At 35.6% G+C, this 26,740-nt stretch overlaps 1 protein-coding gene across 3 annotated transcripts in view; it reads right to left on the bottom strand.

Moving 5' to 3' along the window:
• LOC149088343 (2-oxoadipate dehydrogenase complex component E1) overlaps positions 1-26,740 on the bottom strand; it is an 846,788-nt gene that overhangs the window by 62,236 nt on the left and 757,812 nt on the right. For all 3 annotated transcript variants that reach the window (XM_089247246.1, XM_089247241.1, XM_089247249.1), the window contains 2 exons: positions 23,268-23,513; positions 3,562-3,625 (listed from right to left, as the gene is read on the bottom strand). In XM_089247246.1, coding sequence (XP_089103372.1) covers positions 3,562-3,625; positions 23,268-23,513 — 310 coding nt within the window. The remainder of the gene's footprint in view (positions 1-3,561; positions 3,626-23,267; positions 23,514-26,740) is intronic.

The following is a 26,740-nucleotide window of genomic DNA, read 5'->3' as shown; positions in this document are numbered from 1 at the left end:
TTTTATGACAAGTTTTTGGAAAACGCTATAAGTAGGACTAGTTGTATGTGAGCTCTTCAATGTTATTACTTGTTTTAAACAAGTAATAACATTGAGTTTCTTGCCACAAATAAAATCCAAGATTGCAATGTCAATATTTGAATATTCAAATTCGAAATTCAAAAGACGCCATAGTTGTCAAATATGGTTGTCAAATATTAACAACACTAGCTGCAATCAGTTTAAACCTCAGATATAATTTATTTAATAGTAGGCAAACACATAGTCTTATCAGAGAATGAACTACCAAGCAACGTAGCCTATATTATAAATTTTCAGACCTTTGTGCTCTTAAATGTTTTATGCATGAACTCTCTGTTCATGAAACAAAATATCTCTATTGTCGGTACTGTACTGAATGAGTAATCAGATTGAGGAGAAAAAAAGATTGAGAAGTCTTACCCTTTTTTTGGAAATGCAGTAGTAAAAATTGTAAAAATTTAGAATTTATGCATTGTATATCCATCTTCCGGAATATATGACAAAATGATTCAGATGGTGGTGTATGAAAATTTCGAAGAAATTCTCATTCCTCCCTAGAGAAACATCATGACAGTTTCCGAGGTTCCCAGGAAGGCATGCAATTAACACTCTGAAGGGCAGTGGAAGTTGTCTCACTCCGGGGCGCTAATTTCATAAATGCACCGCTATTCCCCGATTACAAGATTTCAACCAATCGCGTCTCTTCTTGGCTTACGATAATTCCCACTATAATGTCGTACGATCCGTTGTGCTTTCTGTCACAAGGTGGCTTCGTTATGTAATCAATGGAATGTATTCTGAAATATTAACACGCTGTATGCCAAACAATTAATTTTAATTCGTGTATGGGAAAGATTAAAATTCTGTAGTTAATGATAGCGAGTGATGAAGGTGGTAATAATTTGGAAAAAAAAAAATTCAGTAAAAGTATATGCTTTCGGTTATAAACAGTTTTAGGACCTTTTCTGTCAACTGAAGTGGTGTAGGTGACAGTGGATTTGACTGTGAAACTAGCCAAGGTTCGAATCTAGCTCGTGATAGGCTTTGCATTTTTTTTCCACTTCCAGCCAGAAATGATGTAAACTTTTTAATTCTCTTTACTGACGCAATACATTTTACAATATATTTTGTGGACTCACAGGAAGGCCCTTAAGCATATTAATAGATGATATTTTTTCGGCTCAAAATATACTGAGAAATTGAATTTCCTGGATGCTATGCCGAAACTAATATTTGGAAAGAAAAGTGATTGTCTTCAAACATTAGTTTCAGCATAACATTCAGAAAATTCAATTTCTCAGTATATTTCGGACCGAAAAAGTACCATTTCTTAACACAAAACTCCAACTAGGGCGAAATATATTATAAATCACTTAAATATTATAACAAAAGCATGCAGAATAAATTAAGAACAATAATGTTATAAAAAAACATAGTTGTCTTTTAGTGTAATTTCTTTTCCCAAAAAGTTCAGATTCTTAAATATTTTATATAGCTTTTTACCACTAATTAATGAGCGTAATATATATTTTTTATACTATAATTTGTCTGTTTATCTTTAGTCTATTTGCTTTCCAAAAATGCATTGATAAATTGGAGAAATATTTTACTAAACTTTTCATGATTTTCGTGATCCGCCTGCCCCTTTAGCTGTTTGAATATTTCAGTTTGTATCAAATTTATAATGTATTTATATTTTGCCAAATCTTAAAACTTTTTTTTAAATATATAATAATAATAAATCAATTAAATATTATAGCAAAAAATATGTGGAAAAAGTGTCAAGACCAATAATAATGTTCTAAAAATGTAAATTCCTTTTAACATATCTTTAATCTTCTCTGAAGTTCTGATATTCAAATAGATGTTTAAATACATTATAGTTGTTTACGATTATTAACATGCACAATATATTTTTTCATACAATTTTTATCTGTTTATTTTTAGTTGATTTGCTATCGAAAAATGCATTGATAAATTGGAGAAATTTTTTACTAAAATTTGCGAAGATTCTCTATCACATTTTCAGAAATTTGAAGTCGTTATCCAAGAACGACTAAATTTAACTGTTTTGTTAATCTAAGTTTGCTTTCAATGTATAAATTTGTTGATTTAAAAAATAAAATACTTTTTATAACATTGAAAATAGCGTGGTTGCACATTTGAAATGCCTCGCGGAACATCAGTGGAAATGTCTACCTTGTTTGCACCACTGTTCCGCAATCAGATACGAAAATGAAGATATCGTACAGTTACGAAAATTATCATAGAGGCTGAAGCAATGTGATTGACTATGTGGAAAAAAATCGTGTAATCGTGGTGCATTTGCGAAATATGCCTCTGGGGCAGTCAACATCCAGAGATGTCCATGCTACAGGCTTTGACGTCCCTTTTCGTTTGATGCCCTAAGCATGTTTTTTTTTCTTGGTTTTTTATATAGCCGTTAATGGAAGAAAGAAAGGCCTGATTTTTTCAGTGGTAAAGAATGTGACCCCACCAGCATACACTCTTTTCCTCTTTGAAATAAGCTAATAATAACAATAATAATTTATTCGTTTAGGCTGAAGCCCCAGAATTTGTCAAAAATTTACATTGCTTAAATAAATACATAGTTTTAAGACAACATCTACGAAAAGGAAAAAAAATACAAAGGTGAGTACAGAGAGGAAAAAAAAAAAAATTAAACCAAGGGTGACAAAATGCGTAGGGAGAGGGAAAAAGTATATTATGCAAAATAGACTGACTGTAAGCTAATTCAAAAAAATGTCACATGCAATAATATCACAAATGCAATATTTCAATATGCAATTAAAAAAACAATTATGACTCAAAATACATATTGCCATACCTAATAACACTAAAAATATTACAAGGCTTTAAACTGAAAGCATCCTTTCACAATCAATAATAGTTTAATGGGAAAAAAATGAAATTTTAATCAAAAATTTCCAAATGCTGAGAAAGAGTCTCTTTTGAAAGAATTGCGGCCCGGTGCGACCACACCTTTCGCACCCCGTTAAGTCTGGCCCTGTCCGTATCTTTTAGTCATATAAAGCATTAAGCAGCAAGCAAAAATCACTCAATACCCTTTGAAAAATGCTGTATCTTTTCTAATTAAGTATGTTTTATTCTGATTTTCAGCAGATTCTAAAATCTTTTTGGAAAAATGTATCATTGAGAAATCAATTTAACAAAATATATGGACTTGTCAATGCTCAAATAAGTGGCTTTTAAGAAGGCAAGATACGACAATAAGTAGGCTATGTTAAGGTGGCATCGATGCTGCTTGAAAGGTTAAATGAGTAAAAAAAATGTGTACTGTTTTTTGTTTATTGAGTTAATGAATCTTAGTTTAATAAACAAAACTTTATTTTACACCCAGCACCCAATATGATAACAAAAAAAAAAACCTCACGAGCATGCAAGAAAAAAACCAGTATTTTCTGGCAGAAGATACAAAAAATCATAGAATCATATTACAAATTCTGGATATGGAAATGAATTGAATGCACATTAAATTAACCAAAAATTACTACATACTTTCAACATTTTTGTAACCTTTGATTGCTTCATGTATAGCTAATGCAGGAAAAGGACACAGTTGCTGGAAATAAATAAAACAGTAAACTTTGTAATAGTAAAATGTGAATCTTAAACTTTTTCCTCAAAGTTTTTTTTCAAAAACAGTAATAATTATTGAAACTGTAATAAAAAATATATGATAAAAATATAAAAATAAAATGTGAGGCATCATAAAGTCATGTACTCCCCACCAGAAAATTCCAAGGCTTCATTTTAATGCCCTACAAGGTCTAAAATGTTAATTTAATGTATTAAAGATGGATAAATTTAATGTATTAATGTGTTAAATGTATAACAATGGATTTCATGACTATTTTTTTTTTGTTAAAAAATATTCTAAAGTGAAATATGGTTTGAATTTACAGCCAAATAATTCAGAAACAACAAGTTCTGTTTACCTTTTTGGTGCTCAAAGAGTAGTGACTTGGTTCTAAGAGATATGTAAGTATGGGTGAAGAAGGAAAGGAAAGTTCTACACAGTCTTTAAAGAGCATGAAAAATCACAATGAGCAACTTAAATGCAAACACTTTACAGTTGGAACAGATCACAAAGCAGTTGGTATCAATGACAAAGAAATCATTACACTGTGCAATCATTACACTGAGGCGTGTTCACTCCCCTGAAAATAACGTCATTAATTTAATGTACCTCATTAACATGAGGTACATTAAATTAATGAATGATTGACATTAAATAGTCATTTTTTTATAAATTAAAATTTTCTAAATTGTATATTCTAAGAAAATATAGATTAATAACTACTGTGTTAGTAATATAAACATTTAAATATATATTTTGCTAAAAAATCATTAAAATAAAATTGTGATTTAAATCGAAAAAATAGATTTAAAAAAATCAACAACCCTGCTTCTGTGGCTACAGTCCATTCCCCCCCAACATGAATACCACTACAACTTCTACTGAGCCTCAACAAGATACGCAAATTACACACGTTAAAGCGATAAACACACAGATTCTATATTACTTCAGTATTCAGTTTTTCAGAAAATGAGAAATGACACATGGATAAAAAAAAAAGCTAACACTGACGTCAGTGTTAAATTCCATTTCAGGAGATATACTAGATATTTTGGGATCATTCAAAATTTTCCTCACTTTGGGAAATAAATACATTAGTCATCCATTTTTTATAGTCAGAAATGATTTGTCAACAGAGTATCAAGTAATATTGGCTATGGCCTTTTGAAAGCCCACAAATTCACTCTCAACCTCACTAATGACATATTAGAAGCTGGTAATACAAAAATTGAAATATGAAATGCCAATTCCCCAACTTGTAAACACATAGTATGCCTTTATTAACAACGAAAATCACACTCTTGCCCCACAAATAGGGTAGTATATTTGAAAACATGTTGGCTATAATGAAGGGGATGATATAATGTTGACATCTACATTACAGAATGATGCTATAAAAGTATGCTATAGAAGATGCTACAGAAAAAGCTGTGTGCTCCAAAGATAGAACAGTTCCCATTAAATGGCTCTAAACATATAGGAACAATCTTCAATGAGGTGGAAATCAAGGACATGGAGGAAATTAAACACTAACGCAAGCAGGAATTGTCTGAAAATGATTTTGAGCAGAGTCATTTAGACCTTCGAACTCGTTTGAAACTATTGATACTACTTTTTTAATTTGGTGATGTAAATGGTTATACACCACTGGTTGAACAGATAAAATAACTCATATTTTACAAGTAGATTCATCACTAATGTCATCTACTCGTCTGTATAATGCTACTTACGCCTTGAGATGAATTAAAATGTCAATTAAATGGATTAAAAGAAGCAAATTTGATTGAAAAATCAGATAGTCATATGAGCTTCTTATTGATCATTATAAAGAAAAGAAACCTTCAGGAGACCAGAAACAATAGAAATGGAGATAGGTAGTAGACTACCGAAAATTGAACTCTCACTTAAAATTAAAATATCCAAGATATCAATATACCAATCATTCATCACTTATTAGAAATGCTATGGAGATTTAATCTTTTTGTTCCCTTGATCTATCATCATCATTTTGGCAGATCCCTCTAAAACCCAAGAATCATGAGATGACAACACAGTTCTTATTTTGGCTTGTTCCATTACAAAACTATGCCTGAGAGAGAAGGCCTGAATGCTATTCCCATTCTACAACATTTTCTACGCTTTCAGATCAACTTTTAGCCCTTCTTTGGATTTGAAAATTGTCAATTATATTGATCATTTTTGCTTGGGTGTCTCACAAATGCTCTACAAATTGAGAAAACTATTCAAAAGGTTCTGCACTATTTTGGTTTGACACTTAACCCAGCTAAATGTTTATTTCTCGTTCCTCAGATTGAGTTCCTAGGTCATACTTTGAAAGTCTTTGAAATTTGTCCTATTCAGACAAACATTAGAAAGATTCAAGGCTCTCCAGTTCCCAACATCATAAGGAACATTTGTTGCTTCATTGGGCTGGTAGGGTATTATTATAGGCGATTCATACAAAATTTTTGAGATATTGCAGTAACTATTACTAATCTCACTAGAAAGGGTAGAAAATTTAATTGAACCCACAGAGATGCCACTGGACTCTAATTTACCTGGGTCCCGGAACCCAGGTTATTTAAAAAATCTGGGTTCTTTTTGAGTGAAAGTGGGTCCCTCTCAAAAAAAATTTATCTTGAAAAAAATTATGCACCCCCCCCCCCATAATTCACTGGTATCTCTATGAATTTTCTCCCAGTATGACCCAGGTTTTTGATCACCTGCTTATATTTCTTCGCTGAGACTGAGCAGTGGGTCATGTTCTGGGTAAGAGAACAAGATATCTGTGAATCAAGTATAAAATTAATTTCTAAAAACATGTTCTATCCAACGGTTCATTTATTTTCATTGTCTACTGATAGGAAAAACTTGCAAAAAGAAGTTCATTAGCACTGAGAATTTAATGTATGGAATTCCGCACATGTAATAAATCTAAAACAAATATACAGTTCATCCCGCTTATAAGGTTTCTCCCATTTAGAATGTATGAACTTATTATCGTGGTTCTAACAATAAGTAATTCATAGAAGAGTTGATCCACTTTGCCCAATAATCAGAGGAAAAGTCTTCAGAGGAAAAATTTAACCACTAGTCTTGCTGACCGAGTTTCTAACTTGGGTTGAATACCAAATCTTCATGCTCGGTTGCTCAGCGGAAGAAGTACGTCTGTTCACTTCAAACGTCGTGGTCAGAATGAAGCTGTGAGCCTGCGTGAGATACTAATGCAGCGTCCTGACATTTGCCGAATAGTGCTATCTAATTGGTCCATTCGAATTATTACATTCCATGTGGTGATTGCTCTCTTGGTTATATAGGACAGACAAGGAGACCCATAAAAGCAAGATTAAATGAACACGCTCGCTGTGTTAAGAATCAGGAATGTGAAAAATCGACCATCGCCGCTAACTGTTGGCAAGGCGGCCATAAATTCAAATTTCAAGAAGCGAGAGTTTTTCACAAAGTCCACAGTTGATCTAGATTTCTACGAAGGCACATATATTCAGGCCTTCAAAAATATACTAGTGAACGATAATAAATCTACACCCCTGATCGCAACACCATGGCTTAAATTCATTTCAAGCGGGAATTACAAGAAAATTTGAATGGACCAATCGGATAGCACTATTCCGCAAATGTCCAATCAGGACGCTGCATTAGTATCTCGCGCAGGCTCACAGCTTCATTCTGACCACAACATTTGAAGTGAACAGAACTCTTCCGCTGAGCAACCGAGCATGAAGATTTGGTATTCAACCCAAGTGGGAAACTCATTCAGCGAGACTAGTGGTTAAATTTTTCCTCTGAAGACGGCACCCATTGGTGTTGAAATGCATTAGGACTTTTACTATTTTTTGTGCATTTGCCTTATTCGTTGGTGTCCTCTAAAAAAAAAGTAATTCTCATTGAGATTTCCCATTTAAAGTGTTTTTCGTATTTATAACATTTTTTATGACTGTTTTTGAAAAACGTTATAAGCAGGATCCACTTTAATTAACAGTTGAAGGCACACATTTATATATTTACTATTAATCAATGTATAAATTCCCATCTGATTGATTTTACATTTCGTTAAAAATATCTTAGCATTTTCAATATCTTCTGATCAAAATCTAGCGCTGCAACTAGATACTTTCACAAACGGGGGCAAGTACACATTTTAGCACATCCATGTTATGTAGAAGAAGCAGTTATAAAGGGTGAATTTGGCGCCCCCTATAGTCCAGAGCACAGGACACTAGGCTCACCTGCACCTCCCAGTTGTGGCCCTGCATCTATTCCCCAAACTGGTAATGCATGCATTTGAAGTTCAATGTATGCATATTTGCATTGTAGGTCTGTGTGATCGCCGTGGTAACCAAAAGTTTTTTTCAAAGCCAACTATAATTTCAAATAAAATTTGAAATCTTTGGAAAATCACATTTTTAGCCGATTGTCATTGCGCAATCGCAAGTTCCAAACACAGATTTTGACCAAAAGCAAAATTTGGGGGAGGTTATAAGGGGCTTCCTTCCTTTCCCCCCCCCCCAGATCAAAAATTAAAAATATTTTTGTAGAGAATTAAAATACTAGAATAAAATAATTCATTTTATACTATCTGTGAAGAATTTGATTCTGGTGCCCCTACAAAAGCCGGTTCTGCGTACACATCCGTAATTTTCGCGATGCGAAATGGTGACTACCAATGTGACCGCATAGCAGCTAGATGACAAAACTGGATATTCAAGGTAGAGTTTTTACAAATTTGGTTTTTTTCCACGATATCGGGAAGGTTTCACAATTGGAAAGGGCATTCCAATTCTTTACGATTAAAAAAAAAAAAAAAAAGAGCATTCACAATATTGTAGGAACAAGACGAATTTACGCCGTAGAGACGCTGTCTTTGAATGCCGGCCGATACCAGCGAAAGTACCACAATTTCTCGCGTATAACAAGAAGGGAGAAAATATGCAGGGTAATAAAAATCCAAAATTTGAAACTTCTGTACTGTTAGGCAGAAATGCTGATTTTTTCTTTTTCCATGATCACGCATCCTATGTTGATCAGCTCGAGTCGAGCGATAAAGATTTTTTTCCCTTCCTTTTTTTTTTCTTCTCTGATACTGATGTTATCTTTACTTTTGAATACGGCGCCGAGTAAACCTGTTTTCATTGGTTGTTTTGTTCTTAGCGCCAGATGGGTGGAGTACTGACTGTATATATACCGTATATACTCGTGTATAAGCCGACCCCCCCTACTTCAGGGCCACCAAAACCACAATAAATTGAAAACCTGTGTATAAGCCGACCCCAAAAAAATCTGTGCATTTTAGAGAAAACATTCCTATATTTTCATGCAAAATGAATAGTTTGCGGAGATTTATAATAGAAAATGATTCAAACTTTTTAATCCATTTCTTTTAGTCTCCAAGCTCGTCGTAATCCATCAGATCATCATAAGGGGGTGCGGCATCTTCGTTTTTATCCTAATCTGAGCGGTCATTGCCATTGCACTTTGAAAGAGAATATCATCTTCAGTTCCGTCCATCGCATTGCTGACGCAACACTTTTTGAAGGATCGGCACAAACAGAATTCCACGCCTCATGTACCTATTGGCACAATTGGCCAGTGTCAGGTTTCTTCAAGGCATCACATTTTGTAGTTTCCTTATCATCGGAACTCATCCATTCGATCCACAAATTTTTCAACTAGTCTTTGAGAGGCTTTTTGATGCTCACATCTAAAGGCTGTACAATCGACGTTAGCCCACCTGATATCAAAGCCAATGATGTTTTCGATTTCTTTGAATCGGCTACATTATCTGTTCTGTAGGCTTTGAACATATCCCACACCAATAATGCCGGATTCTCGAACACTGCTACGAAAATGACTACCGATTGCGGGGGTCGATATTTTCTCATCAAAAACTAACCCGAGTATAAGCCGACCCCCCCCCCCCACTTGAGGAATGAATTTTTTCACGCAAAAACTCGGCTTATACACGAGTATATACGGTATATATATATATATAGACTGAATGATGTGTATTTGTATCTTATCTTTTCACTTGCCTTGAATAAAACCGGCTTTGACGCCAATAGTTTATTTTTAACTTGGCCCGACTCGACTGTAATTTTTCTATCTTAAATTTGATGACTCAACAAGATTGGTTATGTGCCATTTAGTAGTCATTGTCTTTTAAATATTTTATCTAAATAGTTGAAATTTTCTGAGGATTACATTGACGGGAGGGCCGTAATATGGAATCCATAGAAAAGATGTGTGGAGATAATTACTCCACATGGAGGGACAACGTTAAAGTCCTCCTGATAGAAAAAAGTGCCTGGAAATTCATCACTGGTGAAGAACCAGAGCCGGATGCTGCCACTGTAACCAGCAAGGAACTTAGAAACTATAATCTGTGAAAAGATTGGGCCTATTCGACAATCTACCTCACCATTGAGAGGGAATAAAGACCTCACCATTGAGATGGAATACAGAGCTCTCATCTCTGACACTGCCGATGGCGCTATGGCCTGGAAGAAGCTGGAGGAGCATTTCCGACCCGACACCCGAGCTCGCATCATTAGTTTGCTGGATCAGTTCTTCGATTGCCGATATCAGGAGGGAGAGGAAATTGGTCTGTTCGTGGCAAGACTAAAGAAGATCGTATCTCGTCTCCAAGATGCTGGTCACACTTTAGAAGACCTGTATCAGGCATTCCAGATGATACGTTACCTGCCGGAAGATTATAAAGGTATAGTACAATTTATATATCGATGGGATGACAAGTCCTTCAAATTTGATAATGTCCTAAAATAACTTTTGGCAGAAGAAAGTCGTCTTAAGCAAAGCTTCAATGACGCTAATAACGTTGCTTTGACAGTCAAGATAGAAAAGAATGACTCTGATAAATTTCCAATTATTAAATGTGCTAAAAATAAGCCTAAAGCTAAGAATTCGTATAAGGAAATAATTTGCTTTAAGTGTCATACAAAGGGACACCTGGCCGCTAATTGCAGAATTAAAGCTTCAACAAAACCAGATACCAGTTTCTTCACTGAAGTCCAGGTGCACGAAAATAGTGTTAAAAATACTAACGACAATTGGGTGTTTGATACAGCGGCATCCGCCCATTTTTGCAAAAGCAAAGAACTTTTCACCACTTACAAGCCAGTTAGCAACACTAAGGGCCCTTTCACACGGAGCGGATGCGGGTCCGGAAGAAGTTTTAACAATTGGAATATACTGCACCTTTCAGACGAGCCGAAAAATCTCCGCACCTAGGAAATGTTCATGCAGGTCCGGACGTCGTCCGCATGTGTCAAAACCTAAGTGCGGGCTCCGCATCCGCACATAGAAGTTTTGACAATAGGTTTATTCGGAGCTATTCAGACGATGCGGATGCGGAGCGAATTCGTCCGCATCTTTGGCCACTTTTTGAAGGTGATTTTTCACGGAATTTTTTTAATTATTTGCCATAAATACCCTTAAAAACACCATATGATGGTCCCTGCTCATTAATATAATGTACCTACATACGTCTATCCCTCCGTTCCCTTCTGAGATGGAGATATAGCAACTTCAACTGCCTTTTGTCCATATTTCACAATTTTATACAATAAAACTTGTCAACAACGGCCACTGACGGGACCAAAATTATAAGCCGTTCTGTTCATTACGAATATTTAATTGAGTACATACTTTAATAACTTTTAAATTTAATTTAAAAATTTTAATTTTTTTCTTTTTAAATTTTTAAAATTATTTAAAAATATAAATATCTGAAATATTTTAAATATTTGTTATTTTTTTTAATTTTTTAACTGTTAATTTTTTTAAACTTTAAAAAAAATTAACACTTTATTAATTAAAACTTTATTAAACAACGTTATCCACGTATGGTGTTCACTCAGGGCCGGATTAAGACGTTTGAAGACCCTAGCACTTGAATATTTTTGGTGGTTCCCCCGATACCTACAAGTTTATTTTACTCGATATTCAGTCTATAAACTGAAAAAATGAAATTTTATATTTCAGAAGTGAGACTAATCTAAGGATGGGATTTCACTCTAAAAGGTTTATGAAAGTTATTTTATAAAACTTGAAAAATGTAACCAATAAACACATCTGTTACATTCGAGAGAACTGATCCGCCTATTGGTTGCATTTTTCAAGTTTTATGAAGGAACTTTTATAGTGTAATCCTGGCCTAAGACAGAATTGTGATGTGAATATTTCTAAGCACAGGCATTTTGAAAGTCTCTACCCCTTCCCTTTTTTACTACTTGCGAATTCTTTGATATCTCCTGAATTTATTTTTCTTTTTTTTGGAACATCGAAAGTTTTAGATGTTTTTGGATTTGATTTTTCGAACATTGGATGTTTTTGGAATTTTTCTTCCATTTTTTTCCGAAAAGACGGATTTTTTTTTCTTTTCCAAAATATTTTGAAAATATTTGAAGACATTTTCTCCCATCGACTACTTGTGAGGATCGGAATGAAGACATCTTTATTCCCATATTCTATGTGGCTCTAGATTAAACCACCAAAGAATGCCTATGGGCACTGAATCAGGGGTGAAGGAGAAAAATAATTATAAAAATTGCGAAAAAACAGTTTATATGCACGAATTTCGAACTAAAGATGCGGGCGATTCGGCCGCATCTTCAGCGCTCGTTTGAAAGGGTATGCGGACCCGCGTCCGCGTGAAAGGGGCCTAACATGTCAGTTGCAATTGGAGATGTAACTTGTCCGGTTGAGGGTATAGGAAATATAAATATGTGTTTTATGACCAACGGTAAAAATACAAATACAAATACAAATACAACGCCACAACAGGCAAAATGCCCAACGAGGTGGCTGATAAAAAGATGCCCATAAAAATATGGTTGTAAATAGCGATAAAATAGCGATAAGGGATAGTAAAAAGCAAGTTGAATCTAGGTTGGCAGATAACATTGGCTCTGACCCAAAATCATTTTTTCGATACGTCAATAATGGATGTAAGGGGACAGTTGGCCCCCTCTCGATAGGAGGCTCAAAAGTAGAGAGCAATGTAGGCATGTGTAGTGCTTTCAATGACTTTTTCGCGTCGGTTTTTAATGGAGATAATGATATTCGATATACGGGTGTTGCATGGGGTAATAAAACGCTCAACGATATTCAAGTGGAAGACGTGGAGGTCCTAAATCTTCTAAGAAAAAAAAAAAAATCTTCTAAAAAGCAGGACATTGAATTGAAAGACGTAATCTATCCTCCAAAGGTGAGAAAAAATTTAATGTTGGGACCTCGCTTTGATAAAGGAGGAGCTACTTTCGTTGGCAAGGACGATAAGATTGAAGTCACATCACGAACTGGGAAGAAATTGTTCGTAGCAAACAAAGAAAATTACCTATATTGCTGTAAGACTACATATCCTAGACGAATCAAAGCACTAAGTTTATCAGTTTAAGGTAACTTAAAGGAGTGGCATAAAAAATATTGTCATATTAATTCGAAGTACCTTACGCAGACAAGTCAGTCTGGAAGCATCCTGGGCATCCCTGCTCTAAAATGTGAGAATTTAAATTGCGAAGATTGTAGACTGGCAAAATCGAGAAGAAAATCCTTCAAGCCCATATCAAAAGTTAGATCATCCAAACCCTTGGAACTTTTGCATATAGATGTTTGCGGGCCTCTTCCTACAATTTTTAAAGGAAAAGCCCGATATTTTCTGACTATCACAGATGACTTTTCCCGAAAGGTTGTAGTGTACCTTATGAGAAAAAAATCTGATGTGTGTGCTAGACACTGTTTCAAAAAATTCCAAACTAGGGCAGAGATTTTTGAATTCAAAAATCACAAATATCCGAACTGACAACGGAATGGAATTTACACACAATGAATTTTGTGAATTTCTAGACACTCAAGGTATTAAAGATGAATGCACGAACACCTACACGCCCGACCAAAACAGGGTTAATGAACATTTTAATTATACAGCTTTGGATGTCATTAAAACCATGCTGAAAGATGCAGATTTGAGTAATACTTTTTGGGCGGAAGCTCTATTGTGCTTCACATACACATGGAACCGAGTATGTCACTATGGACAGACAAAAACTTACTTTGAACTATATTGTGGCCGAAAGCCGTCAGTAAAACATTTGAGGATATTTGGTAGTACAGCATAGCTGCCAACTTTTGAAAATGAAAATTCGGGAGATTTTCGCGCAAACCCGTATTTTATGCTAAAACCACTCCCTAATAAATACAATAGGGATTTTTCCAAATAAAATAGGGATTTTCCAAACATAAAAGTTAAAGCATAGGGAATAAAATCCCTACTCAAAAACTGAAGTCAAATTAAAATAGGGATTTTACACACATGGAAGTTAAACCCTTGGGAATAAAATTCCTACGCAAAAAACAAGTAAAATTGGAGGCCAAAACTTCAATAATATAAAAATAAATATTGTGTTCAATCAGAAACGCTGTGAACAAACATTCTGCGCGAATGACCCCAAAATCATCGGAAGATGAAGGAAAACACCGTCAATTTTTGAAGAACACTGACTTTTTGTAACGCTTGCTTGATGGTTTTTTTTTTTCCTTTCACGAGTGATGATGGCAGTCTTTCCATGACCGATGTTTATGTCCGTAACACAACTTGTACAAAAAGGAAAAATCGGCAATCTTCTGGAACGTTTGATGAAAGGAAATTCATCGGAATAAGTATCTTTAAAATTGATTAAATATGTTTTTGCTTATCATTATTCATGCTTTGTTATATCGTACGCAAGTAACTTCAACAAAAGAAATTTTGACCATATGCGCATCACTATAATCTTCAATTATTATCCAGGACTATTGGATGCTAAGCCATTTCCCTGCAGAATAAGACAAACAACTTTCTTGTTACCATCAGAGGGTTTGTAAAACTTCCTTAAAAAGAGAATTTACCCATTTACGACGTGTGACGTCATTTCGAAAGGGAAAAAAAAGAGGCTTGATGTCCCACAAGAAATTTCTTAGGGATTGTTTTCATAAGCGGGGATTTTTTTAATGAAGTAGGGAATGTTTAGGGACAATTAGGGATTTTTGTGATTTTCGTAAAAATTCGGGAGATTTAAGAACTTTTCGGGAGGTCGAGCGATGAAGTTAAAATTCGGGAGACTTGGCAGCTATGGTACAGTATACATCGTAGTGCCTAAACAGCTAAGAAATAAATTAAATTTGAGAGCCAAGAAGGACATCATGGTGGGCTATGCTTTATACACTAGTGGCTATCGAATTTGGATACCCGACGAGAGATGTACAATTGAAACTATAAATGTTACCTTTAAGAACTGTGATCGAAAAGCCGTCCTGGACACAAGACCAACATTTATCTACATTAAAAGTGGATCTGAAAGTGATCTTTTGAAAGAGACTCAGAGTGTGATCGTAAACCCGAAAAGGTGGACGATATAAAAGGTGATTCTGATTCGGAATCTGAGGAGTTAGATGTTGTAAAGAAAGAATTTAAATCCAATTTTGACAATCCCGAAACATCTAATCGAGACACTGCACGTATTTGGGTTATAATAAAATCTTTTTTTGATTTCAGCGGAAAAAATACATATTCAGGTGTAATGAAAAATAATGATATTGATTCTAATATTACACCAGAAGCATGTTTTGTTGATATTAATATTCCAAAAGAATTATAATGCTGCATCAAGATCTCCGCAACAGGCGCAGTGGCATGAAGCCATGATGGATGAAATGCAAATAATGTCAGATAGACATTATTTGGACATTATTTATAGACATTATTTACATGTCTGGGATTTAGTGCCTAAATCCGATAATACCCCTATTGTGGGAAACAGGTGGGTCTATACCGTCAAAGAGAAATGAAAAACAAGAAGTAGTATGGTATAAGGCATGTCTTGTTGCTCAGGAATATAGACAGCGTAAAGGGGAAACATACGACAAAGTTTTTAGCCCTGTCGTCAATTTTTCAATAATAAGATTATTTTTCACATTATTAGTTTGCTTGCTTGGCTGGACACACTGTCAAAGGAACTTATGTGGATTGCTCAAATAATAAATGAATGTAATGATCTGAATTTATTTAAACTTACATCGAATTACAAAAATGAACTCTTGTGTGAAAATCAAGCAGCGATTGATTTTTCAAATTCGCCCATTGAAAATAATAGAACTAAGCACATACATATAAAATATCATTTTTTAAGAAATCTTGTGTATGAACGAAAATTTGATTTACATCGCATTAATGGTAAAAATAATCTAGCCAATATTTTTACGAAACCTTTGTGTAAATATGAATTTAAAAAATTTGTTAATAAAATTTTCATGAAAGTTCAAATATTATGTTTAAAAGAACGATCATTGAAATTTTCGTAGTTTTTTTTTTTATGTATATATCAATTTTTTTTATACAATTTTGCTTTGAATATGTAGAATTTGATGTTAAAAAAAAAAATATCTTGTATTACGATTATGAACATTTTATTTATTTTTTTTTCATGATCATGTGAGGGAGAGCAATTGTTAGGCAGAAATGCTGATTTTTCTTTTCCCATGATCAGGCATCCTATGTTGATCCGCTCGCGTCGAGCGATAAAGATCTTTTTTCCTTCTCTGATACTGATGTTATCTTCACTTTTGAATACGGTGCCGAGTAAACCTGTTTTCATTGGTTGTTTTGTTCGTAGCGCCAGATGGGCGGATTACTGACTGTATATATATATATATATAGACTGAATGATGTGTATTTGTATCTTATCTTTTCACTTGCCTTGAATAAAACCGGCTTTGATGCCGATAGTTAATTTTTAACTTGGCCCAACTTGAACTGTAATTTTTCTATCTTAAATTTGATGACTCAACAAGATGTACACGGCCCCTCATTCAGGGAAGCAACTAAATATCCCTCATCTTAAGCTGGGTTTTCCTAGGAATGTTTTTTTGCATAGCATTAACCGAATTAGACCATTTCGTGCCGGCAGAAAAGTGTTACATAATTACGCTACGCGTTTGTGTTTTCCTAGCATGGTGCATCAGATCGGGGCGGCTATATTATAGTACATGGCCTTGGTATCAGCTACTCTGTCATCTGCATGCTCCGGTTTGAAGGGAAGCAAAAGAAAACATGAGAGAGAGAGCGAAGAGAACAATGGCAAAATGTGCGGTGCACGACGCATTTGACTCCTCCAGAAGCAATGGGTCAATCACGCCCGACGTCTGACCCAAGAGAAACAAAATTCTTTTGACATTTTAAACCAAAACTTTTGCAACCTTCCATTTTGATTCATCCGGATTTCAACACAACGAATTTATTCTTTCTACTGACAGTTGTGACGTTTCATTAAGTGCAATGATTGGTCAATAAATAGACAATCCTAATAGTATACATCCAACTGCGTAATTTTCCAAAATGTTAAATCACACACAACTCGATACACTGTTATGGAGAAAGAATTAATGGCCATTGTGGAATCTGTAAAAGAAATTAAGTACTATTTGTATGGTAGACATTGGTGTGATAATGCTGTTGACCAAATTATCAAAATCGGATTAAAGAGGAAGCAGTCACTCCATGGCTTGCATTTCTCAGATTTAATTATCATTTTGAATTAGTCAAGTCTTCGAAAACCAAGTCACTGATATTTTTTCATGTGACTTTCATGTGAATACACTACAAATCACTTTCCTACCACAGAGGAGATAAAAGTTAGCTCAGCATGAAGATCCTAAATTGTCAAGCATTAATCTCTACGTTATAAGATGATAACACTCAAAGCTCAGGGTATATCTAATCAAATGATCTTATGCACAATATCACTCACTCGAGGGGGTCAGAAGATCATACTACAAATATCTAAAAAATTCAAGCAACACATTCTTGCAGCCAATCACTTGACACACTTTGGACACTTAAACACATACCATGCCATTAAAGAGAAATATTTCTGGGATAATTCTCGCCCTGGTTTTTACCACTTTTTACCACTGACCTGGAAAAAATACCTTTCTGCCAGCAAAACGGCCAACCTTATTCCCAATTCATTGCCAATGTGATTTTCAACTACATTTTTATATTCTTTGAAGAATTTCAGCACTTGTTTCAGGAAATACACTCTGCAACAGAACCACAACTAGATGGGTCTCATGCCCGGGTACTGGATCTGGGGGGAGGGGGCAAATTTCATTCTGAAACCTCTCCTTCAACATTATAGGGGGGGGGGGGAAGTCAAAATGCTCACTTGTCCGGGTGACCAAGCATCTAGTTGTGGCCCTGCTCTGCAATGTCTGGAACTTTCATCAATAAAAATTACAAAGTATTTTGATCCACCAGGTGTTACTCGCACTGGCCCCCCCAAAAAAAACTGAATACACTATCTCCAACAAGTCCAGATTTTTTGGATCTTTTCTTATCTTGAATGGGACTTCTGGTATCTTTCCTTGAATGCACGCTTCACAGTCATTGAATTTTTCATTTGAATTAAAGTACATTCCTTGGACAACATTGTTTCTTTGCACAGACTTCAGATCGACTTCATTGATATGACCTAATTTCTTGTGCCAGGTCTTTGAGATTTGATTGCGTATCTTGGAATTTCAGGTTCATTACTAGGTGTACAGACCATTTTTTTTGGGTACAGTCAAAACTATTTCTCCATTTTGGTTCATAACAAGAGCTGCATTTCTCTAGAAAATAACAGTTCCTCAATATTTAGTGATTTCAGGGTGTCTACCAAATACCAAAAGCAAAATTCTGGGACTTTTTGGTGACTTTTCTGTGATCTTTTCTCATTTGCAGGGGCCAGTCAAAAATTAGAAAAAGTAGGATAGGGGAGGGTACCCCCCCCTTACAAAATGTAATCATGATATAATTTAAAAAATCCCTATAATTTTTTTTTCGAAAACTTAAATTTTTTTTTTTTTTTTTTCATAGGACACTATTTCAGTATCCTGTAAGATTGACTCAAGCCAAAGCAAAATGACAGAAATGACTTGGTTACAAAAAAAAAAAAATTTGGCCAAAATAAGGTCTTAGCAATCACAGATAATTCTTTTCTGCTCTCCTCACAATATATATATTATTCGTTTTTGGGAGTCTTCAACAGTCCAGTCTGTAAACTCTCTTCAACAATACACACGGCAAATTATGAATATATGTAAGTTTTTAAGAATGACGCTCTTTCGATACCACTTCCAAAAGCAAAATAAGTAAATAACAAGGTCCGATATAAATAAGTCAAGGTGGACTAGATTGTTTTACTGTGTTGTCTATCACTTTTAAAAAGGTTTTTTTTTTTAATTTTAGTGGTCAATGCCAGTGTAATCGTTTTTGACAAATGAAGCACTTTCAATTCTAGCTTTGTAATTGTACTTGAGCATTGTAAATATTGTTTGTGCCTCTGCATGCCCTAAACATACAAAAGAAAATTGGATGGATATTGGGTATTATCAAAGTCACAAAACCTAGAATAGGTCTATGTATCCAACTGCTTTGTAATGTGCACTGTTGTTTCACCTATACACAAAATGTGCACCATAATTTTGAACCATGAATGTTAGTTACTGTCCAAGACCATGAAGTAGTAAATACAAAATTATTTTTTTTCAACCAGGCAGTTTTTATTGACTACTCTATTTGTAGAACCCTCAAACTAAGCAAATGAAAAATTACTGAACCACCACATACACCCCCCCCCCAAAAATAACCTTAAAAACAATACAATTTCTGTTTTGGCAGAATCATTAATTGCAATCTACTACCTTTGTACTATTTGGCAATATATTGATTCCCTCCTCAATTACAATCAATTAAACAAATTTTGTTGATAGGATTTTGTTAAAAAAGTAGGACATTTTACCAAAAAGTGGAATGAGTGGGAGCTCTGCATTCAACAAAATGAGCCATGCTGGACTATTTCCTTACATCAGTTGTTCCCAAACTGTGAGTAGCGACCACCTGAGGGGTTTGGGCTAATAAAATAAAGGGTCTTAATGAAAGGGGAACGCTATTAATAAAAAAGACCTGAATTTTGTTTCAAATATTTAAAAACTTTTAAATTTAAAGTTGATTTTAATACAATATCTCATAGAAACTGGACCCTAAGGGCTCAAGCCACATAAGCCTTTCACCCCTCCTCCCCACAAAAGCATAAGTGGATACATGTTGTTTTCCTAATAAGGTGGCGGGGCTAATATCCAATTTTTGCTCTTCTGTCTAGCTAAAAAAATTTTTTTAATTGGGGGGGGGGGGGGTCGCCTTGATTCCCCCCCCCCCCGGTATCTCCACCTATGGCTTCAATCAACTTTGCGAAATCACTTAAGCCCTCAGGTTATTATGAATATTCAATGCAATCCATTCCTGCATAAGCCCTTGCAAGTCGTATATACAGACAACTCGTAACCCTAGACCCCACCGCCATCAATGCTTTTGATGGCAGAAACTCATATCAGAGTTTCTTCACTACCTATGACCAAACTTTCCAAAGCAAGCAGCCACGCTCATTGAAAACGTGTCCTGCGAATACAAAACTACTGAACACAGTATTAATCTATATTAAACCGTGTGCACAACAGCAGCATTGCGCAGCGATGCATGGCAATAGTAGGCTCAAAACAGCGCAAAAGACCCAAATGCCGTTGAATGAAGCAAGGCATTATTTATCGAGCAGTTTGTTCAGTTGTTTCAACAATTGCATCGACTGTCAAAATCAGCAGTTTACCGTCGGAATTGATGCGCATCATCAGACAAAGATGTGCATCAGAAGAAAAGGCCGTCATAATAGAATGTGCATGAATGAGCACATTTCTTTACCGATTTCATTAACGCGCGCAGGCAAAACGTATTGGAGCAGGTAAAATAAAAAAAATTAGAAGAAAAATTTCTTATATATGAGAGCCGAAACCATCGTTTAAGTGTACAAACATAGTCCAGCTGATTTTCCAATTCAGAGGGAAGCACATTAGGGCACATTACGAAATTTGGTCAGAGCAATATTTATGAAATTCGGTCGGAGCAATATTTATGAAATTTGGTCAGAGCAATATTTATGAAATTTGGTTGGAGTAATATTTATGAAATTTAGTCTGTAGTTTTATTTTATGATGTAAAAACCCACTAAGAAATGTGTTTTTTCGAAATTTGACCCTTAAGGGGGGTCATAAGGGAGTTCAAAGCTTATACAGAGAAATCATGCCAAGCTGAAACCGCTGGAGCAATAATTATGAAATTTGGTTGGCAGTTTTATTTTATGACATAAAGACTCGCTACGAATGGGTTTTCAAAATTCGACCCACAAGGGGGTCATAAGGAGGTTGAGATGCTATGTAGAGAATTCATGCCGAGCGAAAACCGCTGAAACTATAAATTTGAAATTTTGTCAGTATCTTCATTTTATGATGCAAAGCCTCGCTAAGAAGGGATTTCTCAAAATTCACTCTCTAAGGTCTCAAGGAATAATTTTTGGATTACCAAATTCAAGTGAGGGAAGCCACAGGTAACCGCTAGTTGAGACATATGGACACACATGTTAGGGAAAGACAAAGGCAAACATAAAAGGCATATTGCCACACACATGAAACATAATTTGCACTCCGAGGGGTGCACTAGACTAAGTGAAACATCATGGGGGACCACTAGGTTACCAACAGACCCCCATATAATAGAGTTGTGATGGACCTCATTCTCTCATGAGACTCATCCTGTGTCCTTCAGCTAACATGACTTCCATATAAGAGACCGGAACTAATAGACTTCCATATGAGAGACAGGAACAAAATTAAAACTGTACCAATGGCCAGGGCTTCTACAGGAGCCAGATCATGGGGGGGGGGGGCCCTAACGACCCATCCTATGAATATATAGTCAATACATTACATGCAAATAATGTTTTAATCATGTAGTTAGTTCCACATGGCATAAATTAATAATTGGATAATTAATTGCTTTAATTTATTTAGAGCCTTTTGGGCTAGTATTGAATTTTTAAACGAATCTAAAAAAAAGTTACTGCAAAGGGGGAAAAATACTTGAAAATGTAAAATTAACGACACAGTACTCATTTAACTCGTGGGAAATTCGCTTGCAGAATGCAAATGATAGCTAGTCACGGCACAATTGCACGTCTTAATAACAATTGCACAATTTCATAATTCATGGAAACATCACAAAAATGAAATAATTGAACAAATAACTACAACTTGCTGAAGAAATGTTGTCCACCGTGTTCTGTCTATGAGGTGAAAGCACAAAAATGCTTGTTCAACAACAGATCAGAGTATGCCATGGCAGGGCCTCCACATCCTGGAGTAGGGCCCCTAGGCTGGGATCTTTTGCGGGCCCCCTTTATGGTGGATTTATAGAGTGAAAAACAAAAAAATAATGAAAATCATCCCGGGTCCCTGGGCTGGAGCCTTGCCAGCCCACCCCTTGTGGGGGCCATGTGCCATGGTCATGATGTGGATGTGACCAAAGTTTACAATCCGACCACTGTTCATAGCATTTTGAGGTACCCCCCACAGCCAGAAGTTGCAAGGGTTAAGGCCAGGTGAACTGACGGGCCAGGTGTCATGCCATTCTGTTATTGTCAAAATGGTTCTTCAGCAGCTGCTTTGCTGGTATTGCAATCTGCATCCTGATAAAAGTTGTACTATCCACACACTGATGTTGTTGAAGTGCCGAAATGTGGTTATACAAAATGTTATTATCCAGCTTGCCAAGTACAGCATCATCTACTTGCACATTTTGCTTCTTTTTTTTTTTAATTTATTTTGCCAAAGAAATTCCCATTGCTTCAAGAGTATCCATGCAAATTTTCAAGTTATTCTGTGCAGTACTTATTTTATACTTTTGAAATCAAAACTTAAATTATAATCACCCTGTATATAGCTGATTTTTCATAAATCTGTTACTATTATATAGTAGAACCTTGATTAACTGGGCTTAATGGTGAAAGTATAAAAAAAAATTGAATATTAAGACTGGGTGATATACAAGTATGAGATGTGCTACTTCTTATGGGAAAGAAAATGAAAATGTCTGTGAGGTAATGTAGCTACTAGTACACTGGTCTTTGTCCTTTAGGGATAGCTGGTGTTCTTATTGGATTATAAGACCACCTGCCCCTAGCATGATGTGTCACTACTGTTGCTGCTTCTTTGTGAAGGAAAAAACCCCTGAGAGATAATGCACCACTACATTTAGATGAGTAATGCAATCCTTATTAACGAATTTGCTAAAAATAGAGCATCAGAATGTAGCTAAAGGTTAGAAAATGTGGTAAGAATGAGAAATTGTGGCTTCTTCATATCAATTTAAATATCCAAGATACTTTATATGAAGAAAATATACATATATTCAAGCCACTTTTATGAGAGTTTTTGGGGAAAAAAAACACTTATACCATTTAAAGATATACCAACAGAATATCCCCAAGAATGTAAAATGTGATAAGAATGAACAATTTTGGCTAATAATGAACCAATATGACATTTTTCAAGGAAAAAAAAATTATATTTAAGCCACTTTGATTTGATTTTTAAAAACCAAACTGATTTTTTTTTTTAAAAAAAACTACTTAGTTAAAACCATGGTTTAAACTAAACAACCATGATTCTAGTATTAAAAGGATACCTCTATTCTGATGAGAGCAGTATCTGTTGAATTTTTCAATTCTTTCTCTTTTTGGAGGGCATAATAATGCTTTCCCGAACAGAAAACAATGCTCTTTACATTATCTGGTTCTTCCACACTGTCATTTAGCACAGGCTTGAACGTTGTCCCAGAAGACATATCATGAAGAGTTGATACAGCTGATGGATGACGTAAAATAACTTTTGGAGCAACAACTATGAGTGGTTTTTTGTATTTACAGATTATCTGAAATAAATTAATTAGTAGTATAATAGAATATATAAAAATCTATGGTGCATAAAAAAATTCTCAATAATATGAAGATTAAGAAATGAATTCAGACTTGACAACCTTTAGAAAATACTATAACTTTCTTACAAAAATCCTGTGATGTACTTAAAAATCTGGCAAACATACTTTTGTATACAATTTTATTTCCCCACAATAAAAACCAACACAATACATAAGGTGACCATATTACCCATATTTCATGGAACATTTTTGTATTTTTCATCATAATTTGCTGTCTAACTACTTTACAGGAATGATAATTTTTTTCAACAATGATTCCTTGAATGATACTACTAAACCACATATGCACCTCGTACATATTCCTCGCCAGAAACTCTAATGAATTGATACATGTTGGAATGTGTGTGTAGTAAAACTTGACGTGAAGTTTGGTTCTGTGTAATGCTTGCTATGTGCAATGCTGCCATTGCCACCAGTTTTTCTAACTATGAGTGAAGTTTAATGATTGAATAATTGTATCATTGTAGGCCTGTTGCGCTATGTGGCTAGCTTTCCATTGGTGAAACAGAATTTTGCCCACAACCAGCAATGTTATGTATTTTGCAGAAAATATATCTTAATTTTCCATAATTTTTGCTGTGACATATATAGTTATATACATAGGCGTAAACTTGTATCCACCCATGGGCCCCCCCCCTCCCCCCAATATTTTTGAAGACCCGGCTTGGCTCTTAAAAAATTTGTGTTAATGATTTCCTCATTTTGCTATAACGAAAAAAATTAGATAATGGAAACAATCTGCTCAAAATTTTATTTCTTTTAATACTCTCGATGGTCTTTGACTTTTTTGTTCCATGCCAATAATTCTCTCTCATTTCTTACTTGCCGCTCAGTCCCCCCAGTTTCACTCCCTCTTTTACTGCCAGAAGGCACGGCTAACGAAGTTTCTTTGAGCAGGGAGGGGTCTTTTCTTGTTTGCCTGGCCAAACTCAAGAGTGTCTCTTCTTTTGTTCACTGTGAACAAGGGAAGGGGGGGGGGGGTCGCATGATGCCAACACGAAAGGAAGCCCAAAGATGTGTGGTGGCACATATGGACACACATGTTAGGGAAAGACAAAGGCAAACATAAAAGGCATATTGCCACACACATGAAACATAATTTGCACTCCGAGGGGTGCACTAGACTAAGTGAAACATCATGGGGGACCACTAGGTTACCAACAGACCCCCATATAATAGAGTTGTGATGGACCTCATTCTCTCATGAGACTCATCCTGTGTCCTTCAGCTAACATGACTTCCATATAAGAGACCGGAACTAATAGACTTCCATATGAGAGACAGGAACAAAATTAAAACTGTACCAATGGCCAGGGCTTCTACAGGAGCCAGATCATGGGGGGGGGGGGGGGGACCCCTAACGACCCATCCTATGAATATATAGTCAATACATTACATGCAAATAATGTTTTAATCATGTAGTTAGTTCCACATGGCATAAATTAATAATTGGATAATTAATTGCTTTAATTTATTTAGAGCCTTTTGGGCTAGTATTGAATTTTTAAACGAATCTAAAAAAAAGTTACTGCAAAGGGGGAAAAATACTTGAAAATGTAAAATTAACGACACAGTACTCATTTAACACGTGGGAAATTCGCAGGCACGACACAAAAAACATTACGGGGGGGGGGGGGGGCTGAAAGATGCTGGTTGTTCCGTATATATGGGACTCAGGCGAGTACGCAGTAGAGAGAAGACGCATTGAATTGTTTTTCCGGAAATTATAGGGGGGGGGGACTCAGCCCCCTTACAAAATCACATAAAAAAGAACCGAACGGCAGATGCCAAAACATTTTTCGAGCCTCGTTGCAACAAAATTTGACTAAAGTTTGACAAAATCAAACAAGTTAATTATAATATTGATTTTAAAAAAATTAAGTAAAAAAATAAACAATTTTTAAATGTTCAAGAGCCCCTTGGCCAGAACCTTGGCTCCTTGAGAACTTCAGAAGATCATGGTGATTATAGTTGATTTTTTATTGTATATAATGACCCGTTGACGAGTGATGATTATGTTAAAAAAATTGAATTTTTCGGCCACACCCATCCTCCGGGTATGCTTTGATATCTCTCTCAGATGTGAAGCGGGCTGTGTCCGGTCTTCAAAGGGCAAAGGAGGCCCTAGGCTGGGCCAGAACTGAGGGGGGTGGGGGGCCAACTTCCCAGGGTAAGAAAATTTAGGGGAGTGGCAATTTTAGGTGGGAACAACGAACACAGTTATGAAATTATCGAATTTTAAAGTTGTGGGGGACCGGCAAAATAATATTTGCCCGGGTTGCTAAGATTTCCCTAGATGCGCGAACCCCACCCACTCACCTTCAAGTTTTCTTCCCGTCTGGTTGGGTGTTTCGAAGATAAGAAACGCAACTGAAATTCAATAAAAAGCTGTCACTTAATCATCGTAAAGAAGGCCTACTATACATTATTGGTAAATTACGGGGGGGGGGGGGTTCAAGTTTAGTTACAGGACTCATTAATTCATAAGAAAAATATCTCTCTCTCACAAATTAAAAATAATTTCTTCAACTGAAAAAGTAAAAATTACCTAAGGACGCATGTTGGCCACCCCTTCATAAACAGTGAAATGCATGCACAATATGGGTATATAAATGACGCAAAACGCATCTATTTAGAATTCAACAAATGATAAATACTCAGTCCTCAGTATAACGAGACCAAATAAAAATGACCATAAGCGGTGATAACTTGATAACGAGTAGTCCTGATTCACTAATTATGCTGGAAGGCATTAAAAAAAAAGGACGATAATAGGCATCTCCAATCCTGCAGCAGGGTCTCAGGCTGGGTTCTTTGGTGGGCCATAGCTCACGGGCCACTCTATAAGTGAATTTTTTGTGTCAAAAAAAAAATAATAGAGAGGAATCATCCCGGTCCCCTGAGTGGTGAGGGGCATGTTTAGGGGGGCCTATATGAACATATAGTAGTTTATTCCAGAAAACCAGCTTTCCAGGGTAGATAAAACAAGGCAAAGCGCTTAGACAACGGCTATCGTGCGGAGTGATCAAAGAAAAGCCGCTGTGTCACAACAGGCAGGATTTAACCATTTTGAGGAAAACAAAGCACATGCTTAAGGCATCAGAAAAGGTCCATCACAAAAAAAATATCGAATTTTTTTTCTTTGCTGAGGATTGTAGATC

The sequence above is a fragment of the Pholcus phalangioides genome, unplaced genomic scaffold (genome assembly GCF_987345545.1).
Source record: "Pholcus phalangioides strain wild (caught in Gottingen) unplaced genomic scaffold, Ppha-v1.0 ptg000003l_1, whole genome shotgun sequence".
In the NCBI taxonomy this organism is placed as follows: Eukaryota; Metazoa; Arthropoda; class Arachnida; order Araneae; family Pholcidae; genus Pholcus; species Pholcus phalangioides.
This window is presented reverse-complemented; position numbering and strand designations above follow the sequence as displayed.